Consider the following 22,899-nt stretch of genomic DNA (forward strand, 5'->3'; position numbering starts at 1 on the left):
GTGTAGAACTAAACTACTAAACTATTGAAGACATCATGAAAAATAAAAGCTACTAGGATAGCTTCTGAAACAACTCTGGAGCATATTAAAGGGGTGACATTAGAGCTTGGGCTTTACAACGTTCTTGCTCAAGTTACGGAATTTCTACACCCTCTTTTATTAACAACAAGAGACACATTCAGTCCATTACTGACAGACACAGTGTGAAATATTAAACACAGTGTGAAATATTAGAATTAAAGTATTTTCATACTTACAAGACTCTGTGCTGTAGCTTTAATTTTACAGAGGAATTGAAGCACAGAATCTTGCTAATTTCAAACCACCTGAGCTACAACTCAGCTAATAAAGACAGTCATGAGGCCCCTGATGAGGAGCATTCCACACAGACCCTGCTGGGAAGAGAAAAATGACAGAGAACAGCAACAGATACAAAGAAGACTAGGAAAGTAAATTATGAAGGAGAAGTGGAGGTAAAGAAGCAACCCTAGGAAAGGTAAACCACCAAAAGCAAAATCAGAAAGAACAAAAAAATCAGAGATGATCTTAGTAACAAATATCTAAAGATTATCTCAGCAATAAGGATAAAAATTAAAAAATAAAATAGGAAAAATAAAAAAGGAATGAAGAAAAAACTTATCTGAATAGGAAGTACTGCACACCAGCGTACAACTGAACAGATTGGAAAAAAGAAAAGTACGAGTCACATTCAACATTTTTATACTGGAAAAGGCACCACTGAGTTTCTCCATTTTGAGTTTCTCCATTACTCACAAAGTATCTAAACTTCCAAACTGCTGGGCTGTACTACTGACTCACTTTTATATATGTTATACCATAATAGAACAACATACAGTAAAAACAATCTACTCACAAATTTAAAGCAAAGTTTTTCCTATGCTAAAACAAAAGCATGACCATCTTTTAATTCTTTAGCAATGTAAAACCTAAGAAAACAAGTCTTACTTTTTGGTGAAAGAGGAGATAAGGAGAAGAAAACACCCCTAAATACATCATCAAAAACTATGATGTTTATGAAGTTTTAGTTTTATTAACGTAAGACTTTCCTCGATTATCTTCAGCCACAACCAAGACAGAAATACTCAGTTTTTTGACATACTGACCAAGGTAAATATCAAGTGTAGAAATAAATTTCTTCTCTGTAGATGTTAGCCCTGGATTTCTTTTGGTAAGGTAACCACACCAAACAGAACATCACTGTTGCTCCTGCTTTGCACTGCTGTAAAACGCTATGTCAGGCTGAATCACACTAATGGCAGGAATATGCAAATCCACAGTAGATTCCATATAAGCATCACAGATTATATGGAAATGGTTGAACATTTTAAAATTTCTGCGTAGCATGGGAATAACAACACAGAGATGTAACATAATGCTTCAATGACAAGAACAGTTACAGTCTAAAGCAGTAACTAACACATCTAGGTAAGCCTTCAGAAGAGCTAATAAACTCCAGTGAAACAATAAAACATATAAAGATAGTGATATTTTGTCAGTAAATCTCAAGATCGCAAATGAGGATGGTCTGCTTTCTCTGAGAAACCTTTTTCCTATTGACATTTGTGATGCATATGTCCAAGAAACAAGATTAAAAATACTTTCTGTTAAAAGAAGATATATTTTCAAGAGAAATTATGTGACTGATGACATAACTTATATGAGAAAACCTCAAATTCCACTCCAACAGTTTTACAAAAGTTTGCCTGTAACCCATTGAACTGAGAATTTGCCTGCAAGTACCTTGAGCTGACTGTCCAGTGCAAGAAAAGAATCACAGTAAGTAACATGAAATATTAACTAAACACTTGCTCCCATTCTCCATTAATGCCTGTGTTGTAAAGAGGTAATTTTACAGTCTTTAGAATAAAGATATATGAAAATCAACTAGGATAAATAAACTTAATACAGCATGTATCTTGTCAGAGGACTGCATGGCCATTTTATTAAAAAGATGGAGCTACACCACAACCCTACTGAATAGTGGTTCTTTAGTGACAAGTCTGTTACATTGGAAATAAGGAGCAGAAAAACACAAATTTCAACAACAAAGAAAAAAAACCCACATCAAACCAAGCACTTTAATGTAAATTAATTAATTTTATTAAGAAGGGAGTCTTCATGTAATGTAAAGGGAGTCTTTACAAATCAGAGAGCTAATCTAAATTGCTTTGCAAATCTTAGTGCAGATCCAACCTCTCTCCACCCATGAAACTGATCCAAAGGCATAACTAAATACTTCAGAAGGACCTAAGCTGGGGAACATAGGTAGTTTGCCACCCACAAACAGAAAACGGCACAAAAGAAATATTCTCCAGGTTCTCAGTAAATTTAAATTTTATCCAGGAAAGTTACTACCTGGGTCATAAAACACTGTGTACCTGTTCATATGGACAGGTTGGAAGAAGGAAGGCATAAAGAGGTAAGAAAACTGAGAGAAAACTGTAGACCAAATTTTGGAATATCAAAGTTACGTTCAAAATTACTTCAAATGAAGGAGGAAAAATACATGTACATTTGGCTTTAGTGAAAAAAGGCTGAACTGCCTGACACAGCCAGACATCACGCCAGTTAAAGAAAAGAATATTTGTAATCAGAAAAATTGGTTTGGCTTCAAAGATTCAGTAGGTAATCACGATTTTAGCAGAGGTAATGCTGCTTTTAACAATAGTCATGAAAACACAGGCTAAAATGAGAAAAAGCAGACTGCACTTTAGGGAAACACTTTCTCAGCAGCTATTCAGAGGGACAGGAAAAAAAGGGCAATTAAAAAGATGTCCTGACACATTCTGTACATTTTGTGATTCTTACAGCATCAGACTCCCTTATCATTTATGGTAAGTACCTGATTTGATAAACATACCCAGAAACTAAATTAGTTAAAAGCCTGATTTTAATATGAAATCTAGAAATGTCTCCAGATGATATGCAATTAAAATTCCATTTCCTGTATGATAACAAATCAAACTACCCCACTAAATGACATTCTGAAAAGCTATACAGTTCATGATTACCAATTTAATTTACCAAGAATTACCAATTTGGTATGAATGCTAAGTTATTTAGCTCACTGGCATGCAACCAGTATGACCTGCTATGCTCACAGGTAGATAAGCTTCCAGCATGTCTTCCAGCAAGAACAGAACAAAACAGAAAACCTATCACTAGGGTACCATTCAAAGCTGAAATAAGTGTGTTGCTCTTAAGAGTTCTGTCATATTCTAAACTTCAGAGTTCCACTTCTTATCAATCAATTGCTCAATAAGGTAAAAAAATCAACACAACCCCAAAAGCATGCTTCCACACCCACTCACACCAATCAAACATTTAAGATGGCCAAGAGCTGTTCTACAAAACATAATTTTCTACATTGGTCATGCACAACTTGTAAGAACAACCACCCAATCAAACCAACAAAAAGAAGCAGAGAGGCACCTAAAATATGATTTGGGACACTTCTGATTGCTTCAAGAATTTGGATTTCATTTGTTTCTCGGAAGTTTCATTTTGTCCAATTCTGTCCTTTAACTGGCAAGGACAGCAGTTATATCAATTTCTACTATCGACACAATGTCTTTCTGCTGATACCTACTTCAGGACACGAAGAGCCCTCCATAACTGCTAAGCTCCTTTGAGTTGCAGTGAATAAGATAAGATAGTTTGAACCTTGATTCACAGAGATAACAGAACTTCTTAACTGTGCTGTAAGACCAGCATTCTCCTTAGTCTAACTCCATAAACCAGCAACTTAACTACATCTTTATAGTTTAGCAGTCACCCTTCACAAACACATTCTAAAAGGATTTTAGCATAATTTGGCCTCTATTCAGCTTGTGAGAGTTGTGAGTCATAAAGAGTTATGTCTACCTCTGCTCAAAGCCATAACCAGGGTCACCCACAAAGAATCTTGTTCCCTTCTCTAAATATGTAATTATTCAATCAAAGCTAAAAAGATAAACTCATTCTATTACTCTAACCCTGTTCTGTTACTCAGTGGCAATTATAGAGCAAGCTCAGCAAGTTTAGTCTGTTCTGTCTTTGGTTTCTGCTGGTCTTTGTCTGACCAACAGTGTCATCTAACTACAGAAACTATCTTAATCCAGCACAATCTGGATTCAGGCCAAGAGATAAACATGAGACTGCTTTATTGGTACTGATACAGTTCTGCCTATCAATAGATAGGCAACAAACATCGGTTCTCATAGTCCTTCTATTTGTCATATACCAGTACTGCTGATTGAGACGTTTAATACAAAAAAGGCATGGACCTGGTAAAGTGAGTCCAGAGGAGGCCACAGAAATGACTGGAGGGCTGGAGCACCTGTCCTTTGAAGAAAGGCTGGGAGAGTTGGGGTTGTTAGGCCTGAAGAATAGGTGGACACCTCATTGCAGCCTTTTAATACTTAAAAGTGGCTTATAAGAAAAATGTGAACAGACTTTTTAGTATGGCCTGTAGTGACAGGACAAGGGTAATGGTTTTAAACTACAAGAGGGTAGCTTCAGATTAGATGTAAGGAAGAACGTTTTTATTATGAGGGTGGTGAAACACTGGAAGTGGTTGCCCGGAGAGGTGATAGATGCCCCATGCCTGGGAACTTTCAAGGTCAGGTTGAACAGGGCTCTGAGCAACCTGATCTAGTTGAACATGTCTATTGTAGAGGGGCTGGACTAGATGACCTTTAGAGGTCCCCTGCAAACCACATCATTCTATGATTCTATGCTACTATTCTCCCCAAGAGATGCAGTTATAATTCAACTTACAAAACCTGTGTTTTCTTCATAGATGTCTCTTATATTGTATTTCTTATAGGCATGTACTTGAACTGTCTAAAGGACATAGCATCAGTTGCTACCAGTATCCATCACATACAGTCAGGTAAGAGGTAACTCACCATAAAAAGAGCTTAGTATTAACAAAAAGCTTAGTTCTTGATGAATGATGTGCAATATAAACCCTAAAACTGAGCAAAACATATTGATGAGTAACAACTTTGGATCAGGCAAGTTAAAACTCACAACAAAAACTGATGTCCATGTAGCAGTAAGAAAAAGAGCAGGAAGCAAACCCACACTCAAAACCAACTTAAGAGCAAGCTTTTGAAAACAAAAATACATGATCTCCAAAATAAAGCAGAGAAAATGTCACAATCTTGAGAAACTAGGCATGTGGGTAAGAAGTAAGCCTGAGTCAAGTCCTTCTCATACACTACATAAGAAATTTCACACTTACACAGTCGGGTTAAAGGCATATAAAACAGTATTTTGTTTGTGCATAGGTTTTCTACTCCTGAACTCAGCTCAAATCTGCTTTCAAACAAGTATTAGCAAGCCATGCCTTCTGCTCCTCCATTTTATCTAGAAGACCTGATTATCATTTTAGCTACAACACCTGTCCTCAGTTTAGCTATTACTACCTTTATCTCTTCAGCTTGCTCACAGCAATCAAATAAGCTGTAGCATGAAATCACCACTTTAAAAGTTCTACAAAACCGAATACATTCCAGTTATTCAAGAAGCATCAAATATGATAAATCTGTCCTTTGCTGGTCCTGTGAATTGATTTCCATGAGCACTTTGGCTCCTTTTCTTAAACTGTTTAATAGCCTAGGCATGGGTTATGCAAAATATAGAATATATTAAACAAGTTTTGTCAGGAGAGTTATGCTTTTTTACTTTTTAGACAAACTCAAGTTGGTGTGCAGATGAGCTTCCACCTAAACTGGGAAAAATAGCTTTTGCAAGGCTTAATTCATATGAAGGGTACTACCATCTTGAATAATCATACTCTTACCAGCAGACTACATCAGCAGTGTTAGACCACCAACAATGTCAGACAAATCAAGTAAATCACAACTATAAGAACTTTCAAGGAAAAAAAGACAAGCAAAGAAACCATATTTCAAACTGATACTCATTATTTTTAACTAAAAAAATTTAAGCACATACTGTAGTCCTACCAGTCCTATCAGAAAAAGGACAGTTCTTATCAAGACCTACAAAGAACAAGTAACAACAATAGAACAATCAGATACCTACATTAATTCCAAATTACACACTTTAATTTCTTTACTGAAATGTGGCTTTCTTGTGCTTTCAGATTTAAAAACAAAACATTAAATTAATAAACTCTGCATAAATAAAATCAGCTTTGAATCCCTTAGTCTTCTGACAGCCTGAAATAGTAGCGCCTAAGTAAATGCATTAGCTCAATTATTTTTAAGGACTTTAAAATTAATTGTGATTATTTAAGTATTAATAGTATTAATTATTGCACTGCTGATCACTTTCAGGAGAAATACACACCAGGAAGCATCTGAAAGTTTCTCCATACCTTCCAAAGTATCCAGATGTCCCCTATGAGTTAATTCAAGAATTTTAAATGCAGTACAGGTTTACCGGAGGATGCACAGGATGCAATATAACAAAAGAATTTGCAAGTGAGGTGGAATTTGGTTTAGCTGTGTACATTATATAGTCTTATGCATATTAAGAGGGATATGATTTTTGTTTGGCAGGTTACAGACAAAAATGCGTAGGAATACAGACTGTTGCAAGAGTACACAAAAGCATTAAGGATGGCCTCAAAAATGTTCTTCTGAAGTAGGAAAAAAATGCCAAACCACTTGTTTGGCAAAAACCACTGATTTTGGCTTCAATCAAAACAATCTTTGATTTACAGTTTTCCATTATGTAATACCACCTAATTTAGTGAAGGTGAAAATTTAGTCTGTTAGTAACAGTAAAATATATATTATATACAGAAATTATAAAGATTTTCAGAAACAGTCCATAAAACTTACTCAAAAAATTAAATATTGATATAATCATGTAACTGCATTAATCTTCTACACTTCTAGTAATGAAGCTAAAAAATTATGCTTTTTAAACTTCCAATCAAATAAAGAACACTACTAAGAATAGAGTATATTTTTGTCTCTAGCATCAAATTCAATGTAATTATTTCAACTCTTCATAAATATTAATAATTTTAGGGATTGGGGCACCCTTTTTTTTTAAATCTTCTAAAATTACTCAATAAATTCTAAGACTTTTTTTTTTAATTAAAACTTTGTTCTAAATTGTTCCAAATCAGGTAGGTATTCCAAACAGTAAAAGAAGACTTTTATTATCATTCCAGAGTCTTGAAGCCAACCAAAGCAAAACACCCAGAAATCCAGAAACAGCTCAATACCAGAAGGCCTAGCACTAACAGAGTAACCTTGAGGTCAGAGCAGTAATTTGTACAACTCTCCTGCTCCTACTGCTAATCCAGAAATACGGTATTTTTTAAACCAACCAGTGACTTCAGTGATCAGGCACAGTACCTACACTAAACAAATCTTGACTTTCATTGGGAGTAACTGACAGACAAAGCCTCAGATATTTCCAATCCACATAAGGAGCTTTCCTCTATTGTCACACTACAAAATTAACAAGACCTGCACATAGTTTACATGCCAGGTATGTATGAAGTGCATCGAAAAAGGGCAGCAAGGCGACAGAAATCCCAACTTATTATTTCTACATTATGAAAAAGGGTTGGTACTAGAGTGAAACTGTATTTTAAATTGTAATCTTAAAAAATTGTAAGATTTACCTGTAGAACAAGGCATCTGGAAATTGGGATCATTGCTATCCAAAACAGGCAAACAGAACTGGGCACTTGCAGATCCTAGCATAGGATCCTTATCGCTGAGCATGTTCTTCAGCGAATCCTCTAAGACATTTTGACTTGTACTAAAATCCTCACAGACTTCATTCTCCAGGTGGGATTCTAGAAATAGGGCATCATCTAATTGTTCAGTAGGAATTAAATGGTTAAATGTATCAACTATATCCATGAAGACTCCTGTGTGTCTTTCAGCCCTATAGAAAGACAAGAAAAATACCATAAGAAAATAAGCTACAAATTGTAAAACACCAGCAATTTTTTTGGCTCTTGTGTTTTATAAAGAATGCTTAAGGTATTTCAGAATTATAAAAACAAATGAAAAACTGCTTATGGCTTAGTATGGCTCACTGCATAACTAAAAATCAATTCCCTAATTATTTTTAAAAGAAATTCCATGCTAATCTTCTCTATCAGCATCCAAGTGCTGATGCTTTTATGGAGTGTGAATAACAAAGGTAACTAAATAACTCCTTTCTAAAATTTGTTTAAAAGGTAACTAAACAACTCCTTTCTAAAATTTGTTTAAAAGGTAACTAAACAACTCCTTTCTAAAATTTGTTTAAATCTTAACCAGCCCAAGCGGGTAGGACACCAGAGGAGGAGAGTATCAAGAACAAGTGAACCTGGAGATAGCAGCACTGTGAGCATGACTGTCCTTTTTTTAAATGTAAAAATGTGAGGTCAGCTTCCACTAACATCAGTGGAGCTCAGAAGGTTCCAGAGCCTGCCATACTACTAATATGGCATACTACTGAGAAGAACTGTATTTCTGTTCAAAGAGCAACTACCATGTACTTCATAGCAAGTTAGTATTTTTAAACAGCAAGGTTTTATTGCTATTATTTTTCATCAATCAATACAGTCAATAAAATTACATAAATTTTATACAAAAATCTTAATCAAGTACATGAGAATTCTGAGTTGGCATCAAAAGGAGGAGCCTTTTGAAACTTCAGTTTTGAAGAAGGTTAGGTGAACTTCTAGAAGTCTACCTAAGGAATTGTATACAAAGATGGCAACTGCATTTTACAAAGAATTCTTTATTTTCTAGATCTTGGCAATGCTGCAAAAGTGCAAATACTGAAGCAAAGACTTATCTAGTAAGTATGTATAACTAAACAACAGAATGGAAAAAAAGTCAGCAAAACACTTCTTCGAAAGTTTTGCTTTTGCATATAGTCAAAGTGGAGAAAGGTAATTATAATAAATATGATAGGACAGGTAAGAGAAATGGAGCAGTGCAGTACTGCCTGGCTTAATTTGGCATACAGGTTAGTCTGAAAGGCCAGTTTTTGGGACACAAGGCTGTTAAAGCTTTTGGAAACAGCAAAAGGACACAAATACTTTCCTGCTCCTTCTTTCATCATCCTCCTCCCATATGAGACAATTATTTTTTTTAGAATGAACACACTAATTAAAGGAAAATGACAAGTGAGAATTGGAGTTTGCAGTGCTTGAATTACTTTTTAAACAGTTATTCCAGCAACCTGCCACCAAATAAATTCAGTACTTACTCATGCTTAATAGAATATTAAGTATGCTTCCTCAGACACATGAATGGGGCATTTCTGTTTTGGCAATCAACTGGGAATATCCTAGCCAGATACATGTAAGGGTTCTGCTACAATTTCAATCTTATTGGTGCATTTTATTTCAGAAATTTACAGAAAACTACAGGTTTTAACCCGAACGGTGTTTTATTTTGTTTGGGTGGTGTTTCTTAGGTTTTTTTGTTGTTGTTGTTGTTTTTTTGGGATTTTTTTTTTTTGTTGTTGTTGGTTTTTTATTGTGGGGTTTTGTGGGGCTGTTGGAGTTTTATTTTCAAACATAACAGACTTTCTTCCTTCTCCCATAGGTCAGCTCAGAAGAAAGCAATGGTCGTATACAACTGTGTCTCTGCAGAGCATGATATCTTTCTGATTTCTACACACTAACCACAACAAAGCTGTCTAATGCACAAGGTCCTACTGACCAAGCAGCCAGAAAGAAGGAAAGTTTGGCCAAATCACATGCATTTAATAAAGAGATAATAGACTTCAGCAACAAGTCATAATTTGAAAGCACCCTCACCAAAAAAACTGACTACTTTTATCAAGCAATGCAGTGCATCTACATATGCACCACACCAACTAGCACCTATAACAGCCAACATGGTTTCTGAAGTTCCAAATCTGGCAACAAATGAAGAAGCAAACTAACAAAGTACTATGCTTCATTGTATAATCTGTTTTTATTATTATACCGAGTAGTTACAACAATCTGATACTACACACGATAAACTACAAGAGATGCACTAGCTCAAAGTTAAGAAAATGTTTACAAATGCCCAAATACAGTACTTTAAAGCACCTGTAATGACAGGTTTTTTCATATTAGCATTACATGAGCACAAGAGTAACAGCCACAGGACAAAATTATAGTGAACCCTGACATTAACAAGTGCCAATGACACTGCAATAGAACACCTACATATTGTGAGAATGCAAGAAACCTTTTGCATCCAACATTAAAAAGTGGCAGAAGTTTTGAACACACTTAACATATACTAAGATCTTTTTTTCTGGATAGGAGAACATTTATGTATTTGTTACTCCAATATTGTTGCTCCCAAAGTAGTTACGACCATTTCATAAAAAGCGATGTTAAGAAGCAAAGCTTGAGAAGAATATTAGCTCTTGCTACAAAAATCCCTCCTGACAGAAATTAACCTCTGTCTTCAGTAATGCGATGAAGAGAAAGATTACCTACAGTTTTGTAAGACTACCATGCAGCCATTCAGAACACTAAAAGCACTTTTGACAGAAATAACTGTCAAAACAACTATACATGCAGTGGTCACAGACACCTTCAATGAGACCCAAGTAGCTAGCAGAGAAAATTCAATAGGAATTTTACTGAAAGCTTTATTCCTGGAGCATGAGCCTATGATCAAGTATAAGTTCTACCCAAATTTTGCATCAAAAAATCAGGGGGCTTGCATAAAAGTACTACTACCACAAAATGTAATCTTAAAGAATTTGTTCTACCATTTTTAAAATACAAAGTTTATGCCAGCAAAACATATAACACTTTTGTTTTACCTAGTTCAAAAAAACACTGTGATTATTTTCATAATTTGTACACTACCAAGCTATTTAAAAAAAATATTTCTAACATTACTAAATTAACTATCATAAGAAGTGTAGAATCTGTGAGACTGAGGATGGAAGAAAAACTTCTTTAGCTAGACAGCTGTTAAAAACAACTGCTGCAAGAAAAAAAAAATCTTCCCCTGCACAATGCCTTCAGTGTATGAATTTTGAATGGTTTGTTTTGCATTTGAAACACTTTGAACACAGGAAAAATAGCCAGAGGTACAGGTAAAATCACAGTCAAAATTTTCCTGCTCACTTATTTCCAAAGATAATCCTAACCCCTCACAGGAAGAATGCATTACTCCACTGGAACACAGCTGTGTCCTCCACTTGAACCCTAGTGGCCAGCGCCTCAGCCAGGCTCCCAGCAGATGCACACATAATCCAAAAAGTATTATGCACACAGAACCAGTGAGGAGCAGTCATAAATGAGGAAAAGGAGCAAGTCCCAGCCAGGTTCAGTTGAACTTCTCCCACCCACTGGCTCCTGGAGCATCAGAGCATGTACTGAGACTGTTATAGCACAGTAACATACAGGAGGAGTCTGGGTAAAAGAGGAGTTCACCATCAAGAAAAGCTTGAAGTATAGAGAGCATTCTCCTCAGTTCACTAAATACATTTCTTTTAGACCTTCAAAAAAAATTTTTTTCTATCAGCCTCTCCACTGTAAAAACAGAAGCAACAATTACAGAAGTAACACTGCAACGATTACAAAGTAACCCACCAACCAAAATCTGTCATTATGTGATCCAACACTATAAACAACCCTGTTAGAAAGCATTACGGTCAAATACGACTTCAAGGATTTGCCCCATATTATGTTTACCATAAAATTTCTTCATGCTCTCAATATAGTTTCCTTTTACAGTCTGAGTCTTTCAGTTTAAAAGAAATAATTTCTTCCACTGTTGAATTAGTTTATTAAGCCAAGTATGCCATAATATTGCCTCAAATCCCAACAAATCTGGTATGAAATAAACATGCAGTAGGATCTGCCACAGCAGATTTTTATCTTCTCCCCATTTATCATATTTTCATTACATCTTTAACAATTCCACATGACTTTTAAAATTATAAGGTAAATAGCTAGAACGATCACTTGCTAAGAAGAGAAATTGAGATCTCAAACAAGCATATCCTCCCAAACTAATCTCAGAAGGGAAGGAAGACTAGAAACTAGATAAGAGATGTTGTAAATCTTTAAGCTTTTTCACTGCTTAGTTTGTCTATGAAAGAGGTAAAGAATTACTTCAGTTCAGTTATATTATTTTCTTAATCACAACAGAGAAGAATAATTTAGTGGAGATCTCCAACTGCATCCGCAGTTTTTTAACAATCTTATCTAAAATCCACCTCAGGCAGGGGCAATCACAATTTGTATTTACCACTAAGCATTCCTTGTGTTTTTCAGCTGATGGACAGGCCAAACATATTCTTGATTGCATTTTAAACAAAGTCTCCCTTAAACATGAGCATGTGAAAGTGTTTAATTTTTCAATTACATATTTAGATATATGTTAGATACACTTGATATTTTATTTTTTTCTTTATTTTCCTTTACATCCATTTTGTTCATTTTTTACAGTACTCCCACATCACTTATTTTACTAAGCAAATGTTAGGTTTGACTGCAATTACTCTCTTTCCTTCCCTCTCTGGCCAGGGGATGAATTTAATATATCAGTTTACCTTTTAGACTTGACTTTTATATAGCTTATAGCTATATAGCTTATACTTTAAAGTTAGTAATATAAAATAGAAGCTTCTGTATGTTTAATAATTGTCAATTTAAAAATAAATCTGGTTTATGAAAGTCCTCAGCAGTTGAAATTCAAAAAAATTAAATATTTCTACAAAGAAATTTTACCAAAAAAATAATTGCCTGAGTTGGAAACAAGGAGAGGCAAAAGCCTGAGGGAACCTAATAAAGGGAAAAAAAAAAATCTCACACTCCTTATTTAGGATATTCAAAATCCTAGATGTTGAATAGCCTATCTACTTTATTGACCTGCCTGAATAAGTGAGTCTGAAACTGCTGAAGATAGCATAGCAATACTACAATTCCTTCCATTTCACCGAAGTACTTTTCTGAATAGCGTCTGTCACTTCCAATTCGCTGAATCTGTCTAGTGCTTTTAAAAGCTTTTGTACATCTAGTTGTTGACCGGACTATGTGGGAGACATTGCAACGTTCAAAACACAAGACTTGGTCTCTGGACCTTGTGCTTATGCACACCAAATGACCAACAGCAAACACTAGTCACAACAACTCTAACAGATTCCATTAAAAATATTCACATTAAATTTATTTCTTCAAGTAGTAAACTCTGGTAGGAGAGTAAACAAAAGGAACAAGTTACTTGGACGATTATCACTTTAGATGTCAAGATAAATGGGAAAAGTTGACTCAGCATTGTTACAGAAGAATCAGTAAGTAACAATAACTGACAAAAACTTTTCATCAAAAGAGGGAAACTGCCTCTTAATTAGCATACAATTAGGTAATAACACAAGCAGCTTAAAGTAAAAAACCCTTGTTCACACTGTGTGGCAACTACTGTACCCAAAAGGAACACTCAAGGTATGAAATGTCTAGCTTTGTTCACTGGAGCTGTGCTGTCAGACCACCCCATGAGCTCACTGATACCTTGACACTTAAAACCCACCTACCAAACAATGTTACTTCAAAGCCCTGATGTACGTTTTACTACCATCCTCCTCCTTCCTCCTACACAAACTTTAAAGTTTAAGCTCACAAGTACCTAATTGAAAATCAATGCTAAGTTGCCGTGTATCCATGTTGCCATGCTTTAAGCACTAGAAGCTGCATGTATTATGGTCATGGATATTACAGCATCAAAAGCCAAAACAGACACCCACATCTTCTGTAGCAAGAGATTTTACCCAATAGCGTTCACAGGCCAAACACATCATGGGATTAAAGAGAAAATCAATATCAGACAGTGCATCAGAGGCAGTGTCAGTAAAAAGATTATCAACTTGACAACTTTTTGGTGAGTTTACAACTCTCACACCAATGTGCTTTCTGCTCAAATCCCATCATCTGGAGCAGTCTTCAAGAATTAAATTAACTCACAAAATATTTTTGACACAAGCAACGTGATCTATGAGCATATGAATGACCATCTAGCCACAAAAACATGTTTGGAACTGTTAGAAGAAGACTTCAGCATCCTTTGTCAAAAAAAAAAAAAAAAAGGCAGATACAATACTTGTATAGAATATGGTTTACTGAGCTTTAATCTTTAAGCATCATCAAATTTGACCCTCCTCATTCACTTATCTCCCAAAAACCAGGACGCTGGCAAAAACCTGCCTAACAGGAACATGTATGCAAACAGGCTTATTTGAATCATCAATATTGTTGTAAAGGAGGGCCAGGTACCCTTGGCTGACAAACTTATACACTAAAACATAAACCCATTAGGTATCCATATGCCACCTGTTCTTATGTAAATCCCCTACTTCTTTATCATTCTATCTATCATTTTATTTATCATTCTGTAAATCCCTCATTTAAAATTTAAGATCTAGCTTTTAGTGGCATCAAAACAAAGTCCTGCTAAAGACTAAACAGCAAGAAATGTAAATCTGAGCGTTTTGTTAATTGTTAAGAAGCTCTTCTATACTCTTCTTTGTGTTTACCTCAGCCTGAAGTCTTCAGACACCAACTGACACAACCCCCCTGCTACTAAAATCTCAACAGACATAAATAATAATCACCTCCCAAAACCCATCTAGAATCTAAAGTTATGTGCTGCTCCCCTCAATGACAGAGCAGATATCTTACTACTTGCTATCATGGTATTTAAGAGAGCAGACAGCTCAAGATACTTGCTTTGTTAAACCTTCCCTATTCAAAACTCATTCACCAGCCATAACTCTATATCAGTGTGTACCTCAGTGAATAGAAAGTGAATAGAAAGTGAATTTCCAAAGAAGGATTTAATTAGAAGCCAAAGAAATGCAGAAAGAATAGAGAAACCTTCTCTTAATCATAAAAAATCAAACTGCATAATTGAAAATCATCTTAACAGTTATGTTCTGAACAGTATAACCTCTCCTCAGGAAAAAAAAAACTCTCTCCCACTCACTTTATAGCTCAAAGAGGCACACAGTGTTGCACTAAAACTTGTGTTATATCAAACAACACCTTCACAGTGTGAAATGTGGAGTATGTAAATCTAAAATGCAAAGTTTTTACAATGTGAAATATTAAGTACTTTGTTTTCCTTTCCTAGACTGTGCCACCAATGAATACTCCTGAATACCGCAAAAATTAGGCATAACCAAAGACGCTACATAATTTTATGAGTCTCTCCATTGCTGTATATACCTTGGGAATCTGTAAACTCACTACGAGGAGACATGTCATTGAAAAGAAAAAGATGAGGAGATATTGTATTTCCACCACTACTGCTATTCTCTTTACTCTTTCACCCTCAGGTTTCTCAACACTAGTTTCAAGCATTTTCAGCAGGAACACAGTAAAAAATGCTGAACTGTGTAACAGGTTACACTGATTATTTGTCAGTCACCAGAGAGAATATTTTCATTTCTAATACCTTTTGAATTTGTCAGTGTCTTTCTCATACAGATTCATTTGGCAACACATATTAGAATTAGGGTTTGCTTGTTGGGATTTTTATTAGCAATAGTTAAAAGCTTAATGGCTAAGCCTTGTGAAGTTTTTCATAGAAATATACCATCCCTCACATAGCTATACTGACACCACTCAGGAGAATGTGACAAGCTGTCTGTATTTTTCACTTTCTGCATCTATAAAATGAACTCTCATGCCCCAATTCAGTGAACTTTATCATTGCTACTTCATAGTATTACCTTTCAAAAATATGCCCTTACCATAAGAAAAAGCTTCTAATATAATATTTCTCTCCCCTTAAAGCTTAGATTTGACAATATTTAGGATGACTACGAAAAATTAATGGAAAAAAATTAAAAAAAAAACCTAAAGAAATTAATCAGCTCAACTCATAGCACAACACAAGTGGTAGAGGTAAGCCTCTTTTTAAGAGAGAGATTGCAGAAATACAGTCAGTTAGAATTTTTAGAGTTTCTGTTTTCCTTAAAGCTTTCCTTACCACTGTGTTTAATTACCTCAGCTAGCTGTGTTGAATTAAACCTAGCCAGCATGGTTTGCAGTTAAGTGCCCTTTCAGTTTGCAAATGTAAAAGGCACATAAAAATTGAATGATTAACAGGCAACAACAGCTGAAAAAAAATATAGATGTTCAAAACTCCATATTTATATGCATAATCTTTAAAGCCAACTATAGAAATTAAAAGCAGAAGCTGCTTGTTACAGAAAAAAGAAGAGTTTTATTGCAGGCCATGTACTAAGTGTAAACACCAGTGGAATTACTCCAAGAAATAAAAAAAAACATGTTTTCAAGGCTCCCTTACATTGTGTCCCAAACCATAACAGATTCATTTATTAAGAAAAACAAACCATGAATTAGTGGTGCTAAAGAGATGCCATATGTTTAGCATTCTTACATTTAATCCTAAAGTATTTCCACTATTTAGCAACGCTAACATTCATTTTGATAAAAGCAAATTTATAAAAATTACATAATGAATTAACAACTACATAAAAGACACCACAACTACAATTTGCATGGTATAGCTCCTGTCACCCCCCCATTCCTGTCTTTCCTTACTATGGTTCACTCCATAGACTATTTTTACTAATTTAAACTATGCCACAGAGCTCTCTTCATCCAAACACTCCCCACACGACTCTAACAGGTCTCCCTTGTGCACACCATACAGAATAAACACTCGCAGTCACATGAACGATGCCTCTTCTAAAGCCTGAGAGTTATTACGTGCATCCCAGCAGCAAGCAATAAACGCACTGTCTCAGAATGAGCACCTCATCCCAGATTAGGATCTAGAAATACCACCAGCCCACCACAGCACTGCTGATGACCACATTTTCTCCCGCACTTCCTACAGTGGGTACTATACACAGGAGTTGAACACAGAAATTGTTGGTGATGATAAGTTTAAAAGACGGGAGGAGGCGCCCGGAACAGGTCAGACCAAGAGCAAGAACAGCAGGGTCTAAATTGGTAATTGTTTCTCTCGTCGGTATGGGACAACAAGGCATCGGCGGCTCAAAGGGTGAGAAGAGACAAACATAGAAGGATCGAAACGTAGCAACTGCAGGGCAGGGAAGGCGATGTGGGAGAGCTCTCAGCAGCAACGCGACTCCGGGCAAGGAGCCTGCGGCAGGGTCCCGCACGGACACGGGCCGGGAGCGGCCGGCGCAGGCAGCGAGGCCGGGGCCAGAGCGCCATGTCAAGTGGCCGGGCCCGGCCGGCCTAGGGCCCGCGGGCGGCAGCGTCCGCAACAACCGCACCGGGGCCGCGGGGCCGCACCCGGGCAGAGCGAGGCGGCCGGGGAGCACCCCGGGGCCCGCGGCCGGACCGCAGGTCGCCTGAGCACAAGAGCCAGCGGCGGCGCCGCCTCCGCGCACAGCCCGTGCCGCGGCCCCGCGGTGGAAGCAGCCGCGTCCCGCCGGGCCGTCCCTCGCCACCCGGCCGGGCCCGGCCAGCACAGGCCGCGGCTCTGCCGCCGCAGGCCCGGCCCGGCCCTGCCCGGCCCGGAGAAGGCTGGGGGAGGCCGCGCAGCGCAGCGAGGTCCTCCACCCCCGCTCCCGCCCTCCCTGCCTGCCCCGGTCGCTGCCGCAGCCCGCAATAACTCACCCGCTCCGCCGCCCAGCGCTGCCCCGCGGCCGCAGGGGAAGGGACGCGGCGGCCGCGCCAAAGGGAGGGAGGGCGGCGCGCGCAGCTCCGCGGGGGCGCGCGCGCGCGGGCCGCCCCCGCCCAGGTGGTCGCGCCCGGCTCGGCCCGGCCCGGCCCGGTGGTGGCCGCGTGCCCGCTGCCCCGCCGGTGCGCGCCCCCGCGGCGTCCGGCGCGCCGGGCCCGGCCGCTCACGTGACGTCGCTGTTGGAGGGAAGGGATGGGGGCGGGCGGCGGCGCGCGCGCTGCGCAGGCGCCGGGCGGGAGGGGTCGGGGGCGGGGCGGAGCCGCGGGACAGCGGGGCGGGCTGAGGCTGAGCTGCGCCCGTGACCCCGGCCCGGACAGGCTCCGGAGAGGTCCCCTCAGCGGAACCAGCCCTCGTGGCTGAGCCGGGGGTGTCCTGGGTACCCTCGCTGGAGTCGGGGGCCGCAGTACCCAGAGGCGCCCGGTGGTAGCCGCGGGCCCGGCCGTGCGCCTGGCGGGCCTCCCTGGGCCCACGGCGGGGCGGATGGAGGGCGGCCGGCAGGCGCCGGGGGTTTTCCCGTAAGACCCTGGCCGAGGACACACATGTTGTGACTGGTGCGTGCGTAATGATGTGGCCTTTTGTCTTCGGAGAGCAGCTGCCCCCCCCCTCCTCGGTGCAGCCCGCATTACACAACCTGCTCGTTAATCTGTCCTGTGCGCCGTCGGCCCCGGGCAGATTCCTGCAGCTCCCGATGAGCCAAGGCTCTGCGGTTCCTACATGTTGGACAGAAAAGTCTCCGCAGTCGGTCGGTCCTGGGCAGACATGTCTCATGCTGCCTGTTGGTGCAGGCGCGTTTTCGCCTTCTCTTTTCCTGGTAACAGTTTCTGTGTGTGCACTGCAGGGCCTGTGGCGCACATTCGCGCGAATCGTCACCTAAGGGGGCTGTCGCGGTGTGCGTTTGTCGGGACATGAGAACCTGGAGTAATTTGGTCTCCACATAATGTTACCAAAGAGCAGGACTGTCTTTCCTAATTTGTGTTACAGCATTAGCTGAATACAGCATTCGTTACATTGCTTTGAGTTGTGATGGCTGGCATAAAGTGCAGTGCAGGCTGGTTCTAGCATATACCAAGTTTCAACACCTCCAAAAGAGAAACTGATTTTTAATATTTCTAAGAATCGAATTTGGAATTACCTTATGTATTACTATATTAACGCTGCCTTGACATATTCCTAGTATTTTGTAATGAAATACAAACGAGACGTAAGGACAAAAAAAAAAATCATTGTGTTTCTTTTAGTTTCCTTTTTTTCAGTTCTGTTTTGAGTCTTTGAGATTGTATTCTCTAGGGCTTTCTGTGGTGTCATGAAGGCTGAAATACATTCAATGCTTCTCTTGCTGCCATCACACTAAGAAAGGAAGCATTAAACCGGTAACACAGTAATATTTGCAGGCAATACACAAGGTATTTGCAACAGAACAGTTTTGAAGTGGAGCAGTTTTTAACCTATGCAACATTTTTTTTCTCCTGCCCTTCCAAAGGTAGTTTTGTACATTACCACAAGTTGGTTTTCTCCAGTTTTCTTCCTGTACTTTCTAACTTTCAGAAGGTCTCTCTTCTTTCCAAAGCAAGCGTGTTTAAAAAAAACCCTGAATTCTTATGATGGTGCAGAATTGAGCTACTGGGCTGGCTGCTCTAATTTCTTCAAAGGCTTTTTAGGCACAGAACTTTCAACAAGGTGCTAACCCACTCTGAAATATTGTTGATATTATACAAAGAAATGAAATTACTTTCTGAAGCAAAATTCAGTTAAACAGAATTTGCATTGCACAAATTTTCCAGCATTCAGCCCTTTTGATTTCATTTCTTTTGACACAAGCAGCAGGCAAAGCATTGCTGGTAATCTGATTATTGTTCATTGCTCTATTCAGTTTTTTCTTTACACTGTCAAAAGTCACATAACTCCAGTGACCCATCTCAGTTTAAAAGAGCGTGTGCACTTTACTTTTGCCATGGCCATACTGTGCCACTCCATTTATGTAATCAACTTGACCATCTGAAGCACCTGTATTGCACTTCAGCACAAGAAAAAAGGGCACCCCAATAGCAAATTTCGTAGGTCTTTGTATACAGTGGCACACCCAGGTGTACACAATTACAACTGCCCATCTGCTATCTTCCCAGCAATATTTTTATCATGTAATCCCTTTATACATGAGCTACTTGGTAGTAGTCCAGATCTTGCAAGTTGTTTCCATTGAAAAGCAACCTATTTAAGTCTCCTGGTGCCCTGAACACAAGAAAAAGCAGCAGAAAGCAGTTTATTTGTTTATAGTTCTAAGTCTCTATTTAGCCACAACTCTTCCCAAGAGGTTTGTGAATTATGTTCCTTATAGTCTTCCCATGTTTTTTGGTCTAAATGGAATTTTTGAAAATATGCTCTATGCAGTCAGATCATCACACTGGTCTTAAACATGGCTTGCTTTTGACTATTAATTATGCTTTGGTTGTCAAAATGTGGAAAGGAGTTAGATTGCTTCATATGCTTATCTGGATAAAGAATATGTTGGATATGGTGGTGCCCTGCTTTGGGCAGTATTTGCTACTGTCAAAAAGCTGAGATATGTTACAGCAGTAGGCCATTAACTATTCAAACAATGTCTCAGAGGAGGACCTTTCTTTTGTCTGCAAGATATTTGATTTAAGTGATTTTAAAACCCAAGTGCTACATTTATTTTGTAAATTGCATAACTTAAAATGTTATACAGAGCAGAGTTAGACTTCTGAAATAAATTTATATGTACTACAGTACCAATTACATTTATCTGCTGAGTTTACAATATTGAACAAACTAATTTTTTTTTCTGATTACCGTTTTCTGAAAGAGTCAGAAATACTACATTGGCACCCCTTAATAATTAAATAACTGCTTTTCATAGCACACTGCCATGATTTTTCCCAGGATGAACAGCGGACACTCTGCTCACAATACCTAGGATTTGCCAATATCACTAGTTCAGGAGGCTACACAGTTAGCTCGTTTGAAGTCAATTTTAAGTTATTGTGAATTATATCTTTAGCAAAATTTAAAACTGTTAATTCCTCAGATCTTTTCCATTTCTTGTGTAATAAGAATTGACTTTATCTAATGCAGAACAAATAACAACCAATAATCTAAAATTTTCTAATCCCATAATGGAAACCCACATATTTTGGTAAAGACTATCTGATTTAACACTATTTTCCCTTTAATTTCCTACCCCCTCCTTGCTTTAGTTAGTATAGGAACAGTAACATGTGCCCCCTTACCCACTTTTCACCAAATTTATGATATGATCATTCTCTTTCCCCACAAAAAGACTCATTAGCGGCTGCCAGTTGTTGGGTCAAACAGAAGTTACGTGTCCTGTTCTAGAAAGCAGCAGAAAAACATTCAGTTCCACAGGTGAAAAGGATGGAGGCTTTTAAAAGTACCCATACACCTGGGTGGACAAAGGCAAGGTTCTGAAGACAAAGGATGTTTAGCCATTTTTTTTTTTAGGACTAAGGGTAGATTTTTTTTTTGGAGAGGTAAAAGGTGTAGAAGCTGCAAGCTATTAAGAATTACCTAATGCAATACACAGATTCAAGACTGAAAAAAAGACATTTTATCTCAGAAAATCAGACAGAATTGCAGTTATATGCAGAGATTGGTGTAAACCAGGAAAAAATTGTTTGAATGCAGTTTTTTAATGCCAGAGGAAAACAAACTTTGATAGCCAGCACAAAATATGCCTTTGAGACTTACGTCCCGAAGTAATTTGGGCGATTGTCTATGGAACTGCTGCTGGTTATGAATTCTCTGAATGCCTGAGATTTCACTCCAGTACTATTTACCTTAATTTTTATCTTCTATGAAGGTAGTCATATGGTAGCCTGTGTCCAGTTCCCCAGTATGTGAAAATATTGACAAACTGGAAGGAACCCTGGTAGAGGGTCACTGAGATTATGAGAGGAGTGTATTGTGCTTCTTCACCCTCATGATGAGACTGAGGAAGCAAATTTCCTCTGTCTCAGTTACCTGGCAGATGAATGTAGAGAGGAAGAGACAGAGTGTCTTGGAGGTCACAGTTAAAAAATGTGAGAAACAGGGAAATTGCATCTGGGAAGATTCCAAATAGTTCCCAAAGGAAGAGTTTTCAGCTGGGGGACAGATATTGGGAAGGAGCGGTTATCTCTATCCTTGAACATATTAAAAACTTGATTTGATAGGCTCCTAAATAACCTGATTTAATTGTGAAGTTATCCCTGCTTTGAGCATGGGGTTGGACTAGATCACCTTCTAATGTTTTGTCCAATCTAAATTACTCTACATTCTTAATGGCACAATTAGAAGGTTTCCTTCAAAAATATCCTAATGCTTCAACCCAATAATATATGATAATTCTCTCAAATTCCCTTCCTGGACTTAGCTCAGAACCTCTTCCAAGGCAAAGGGCTTGGAATAGAACTTACTGAGACCCAACTTCAAAATAGCATAAATACTCTGGTAGTGCTGAAAGACAATTGAGACATGGATGTAAACATCAAGTGCTTGAACAGTACTGAATTTTTTTCCAGTGAAGAAAACCAGGTAGCAACTAAGAAAGTCCAGAAGGGAGTTTCGATAAGTAGACAAGTGAAATAGAAATGCCCAAGAATTTCTATACAGGGAAAACAGGAACAAAATAAGGTCAAGAACTTGGGAGGTAAAGTCTCTCAATGTATGAAATAAACCTTATGAAGCAAAGGGCTTACTCAAGATGAGGCAACTGAATGAAGTATGAGAATAGGAGAAGTAAAAATGGTTGTGATTTAACACAAATATGGGAAAGTTTGCATGCTCTCCATCAGAAGGATAACCTTAACAACACAAAGTGATTGGATATTATAAAATTGTCTCACTGATTAGATTAATATGGGAAACAGCCAGCGTCTGCCTAGAAAAAAGTCTGCCCATTAGCAAAATTCTGTCTGAATAAAGACAGAAGCACTCCATGTAGGGTGGCCTGAGGAGCATCTCAGCATCAGGGTATATAGCTCCTGCCAGGTACCCATCCTCCATAGTATCCTACAAGGAACTCCCAGTTAGAAGGCAGGGAGAATTAAGAATCCTGCTGTACAAAACCAAGGACAGAGTAGAGTAGCCCACCCCTGGGACAGACAGGGGATGTGATACTGTGGGAAGCCTTGTATATCAAGCATAAAGGGATGAGTATACTTGCAGTATGAGGGAACTCCATGGTCTCACACATCTGCTACGGCCCTCTTGTTTGTATGTGCTTTCACTGTGATGAACTGAA

The 22,899-nt window shown here is 38.6% G+C and overlaps 1 protein-coding gene across 6 annotated transcripts in view; it reads right to left on the bottom strand.

Moving 5' to 3' along the window:
* PHF3 (PHD finger protein 3) overlaps positions 1–18,291 on the bottom strand; it is a 53,558-nt gene extending 35,267 nt beyond the window's left edge. For 2 of the 6 annotated variants that reach the window (XM_053938445.1, XM_053938441.1), the window contains exon 1: positions 258–388. Coding sequence is in view for 1 of the 6 variants with exons in the window: in XM_053938440.1 (XP_053794415.1) it covers positions 7,616–7,859 (244 nt within the window). In the remaining 5 variants the exon portion in view is untranslated. Of the gene's footprint in view, positions 1–257; positions 389–7,615; positions 7,885–17,575; positions 17,638–18,270 lie in introns of those variants that run through there. The other 4 variants (XM_053938440.1, XM_053938444.1, XM_053938442.1 and 1 more) reach the window with 4 other exon arrangements.
* Positions 18,292–22,899: the final 4,608 nt, after the last annotated feature.

This window comes from Vidua chalybeata, chromosome 3 (assembly GCF_026979565.1).
Source record: "Vidua chalybeata isolate OUT-0048 chromosome 3, bVidCha1 merged haplotype, whole genome shotgun sequence".
Classification (NCBI taxonomy): Eukaryota; Metazoa; Chordata; class Aves; order Passeriformes; family Viduidae; genus Vidua; species Vidua chalybeata.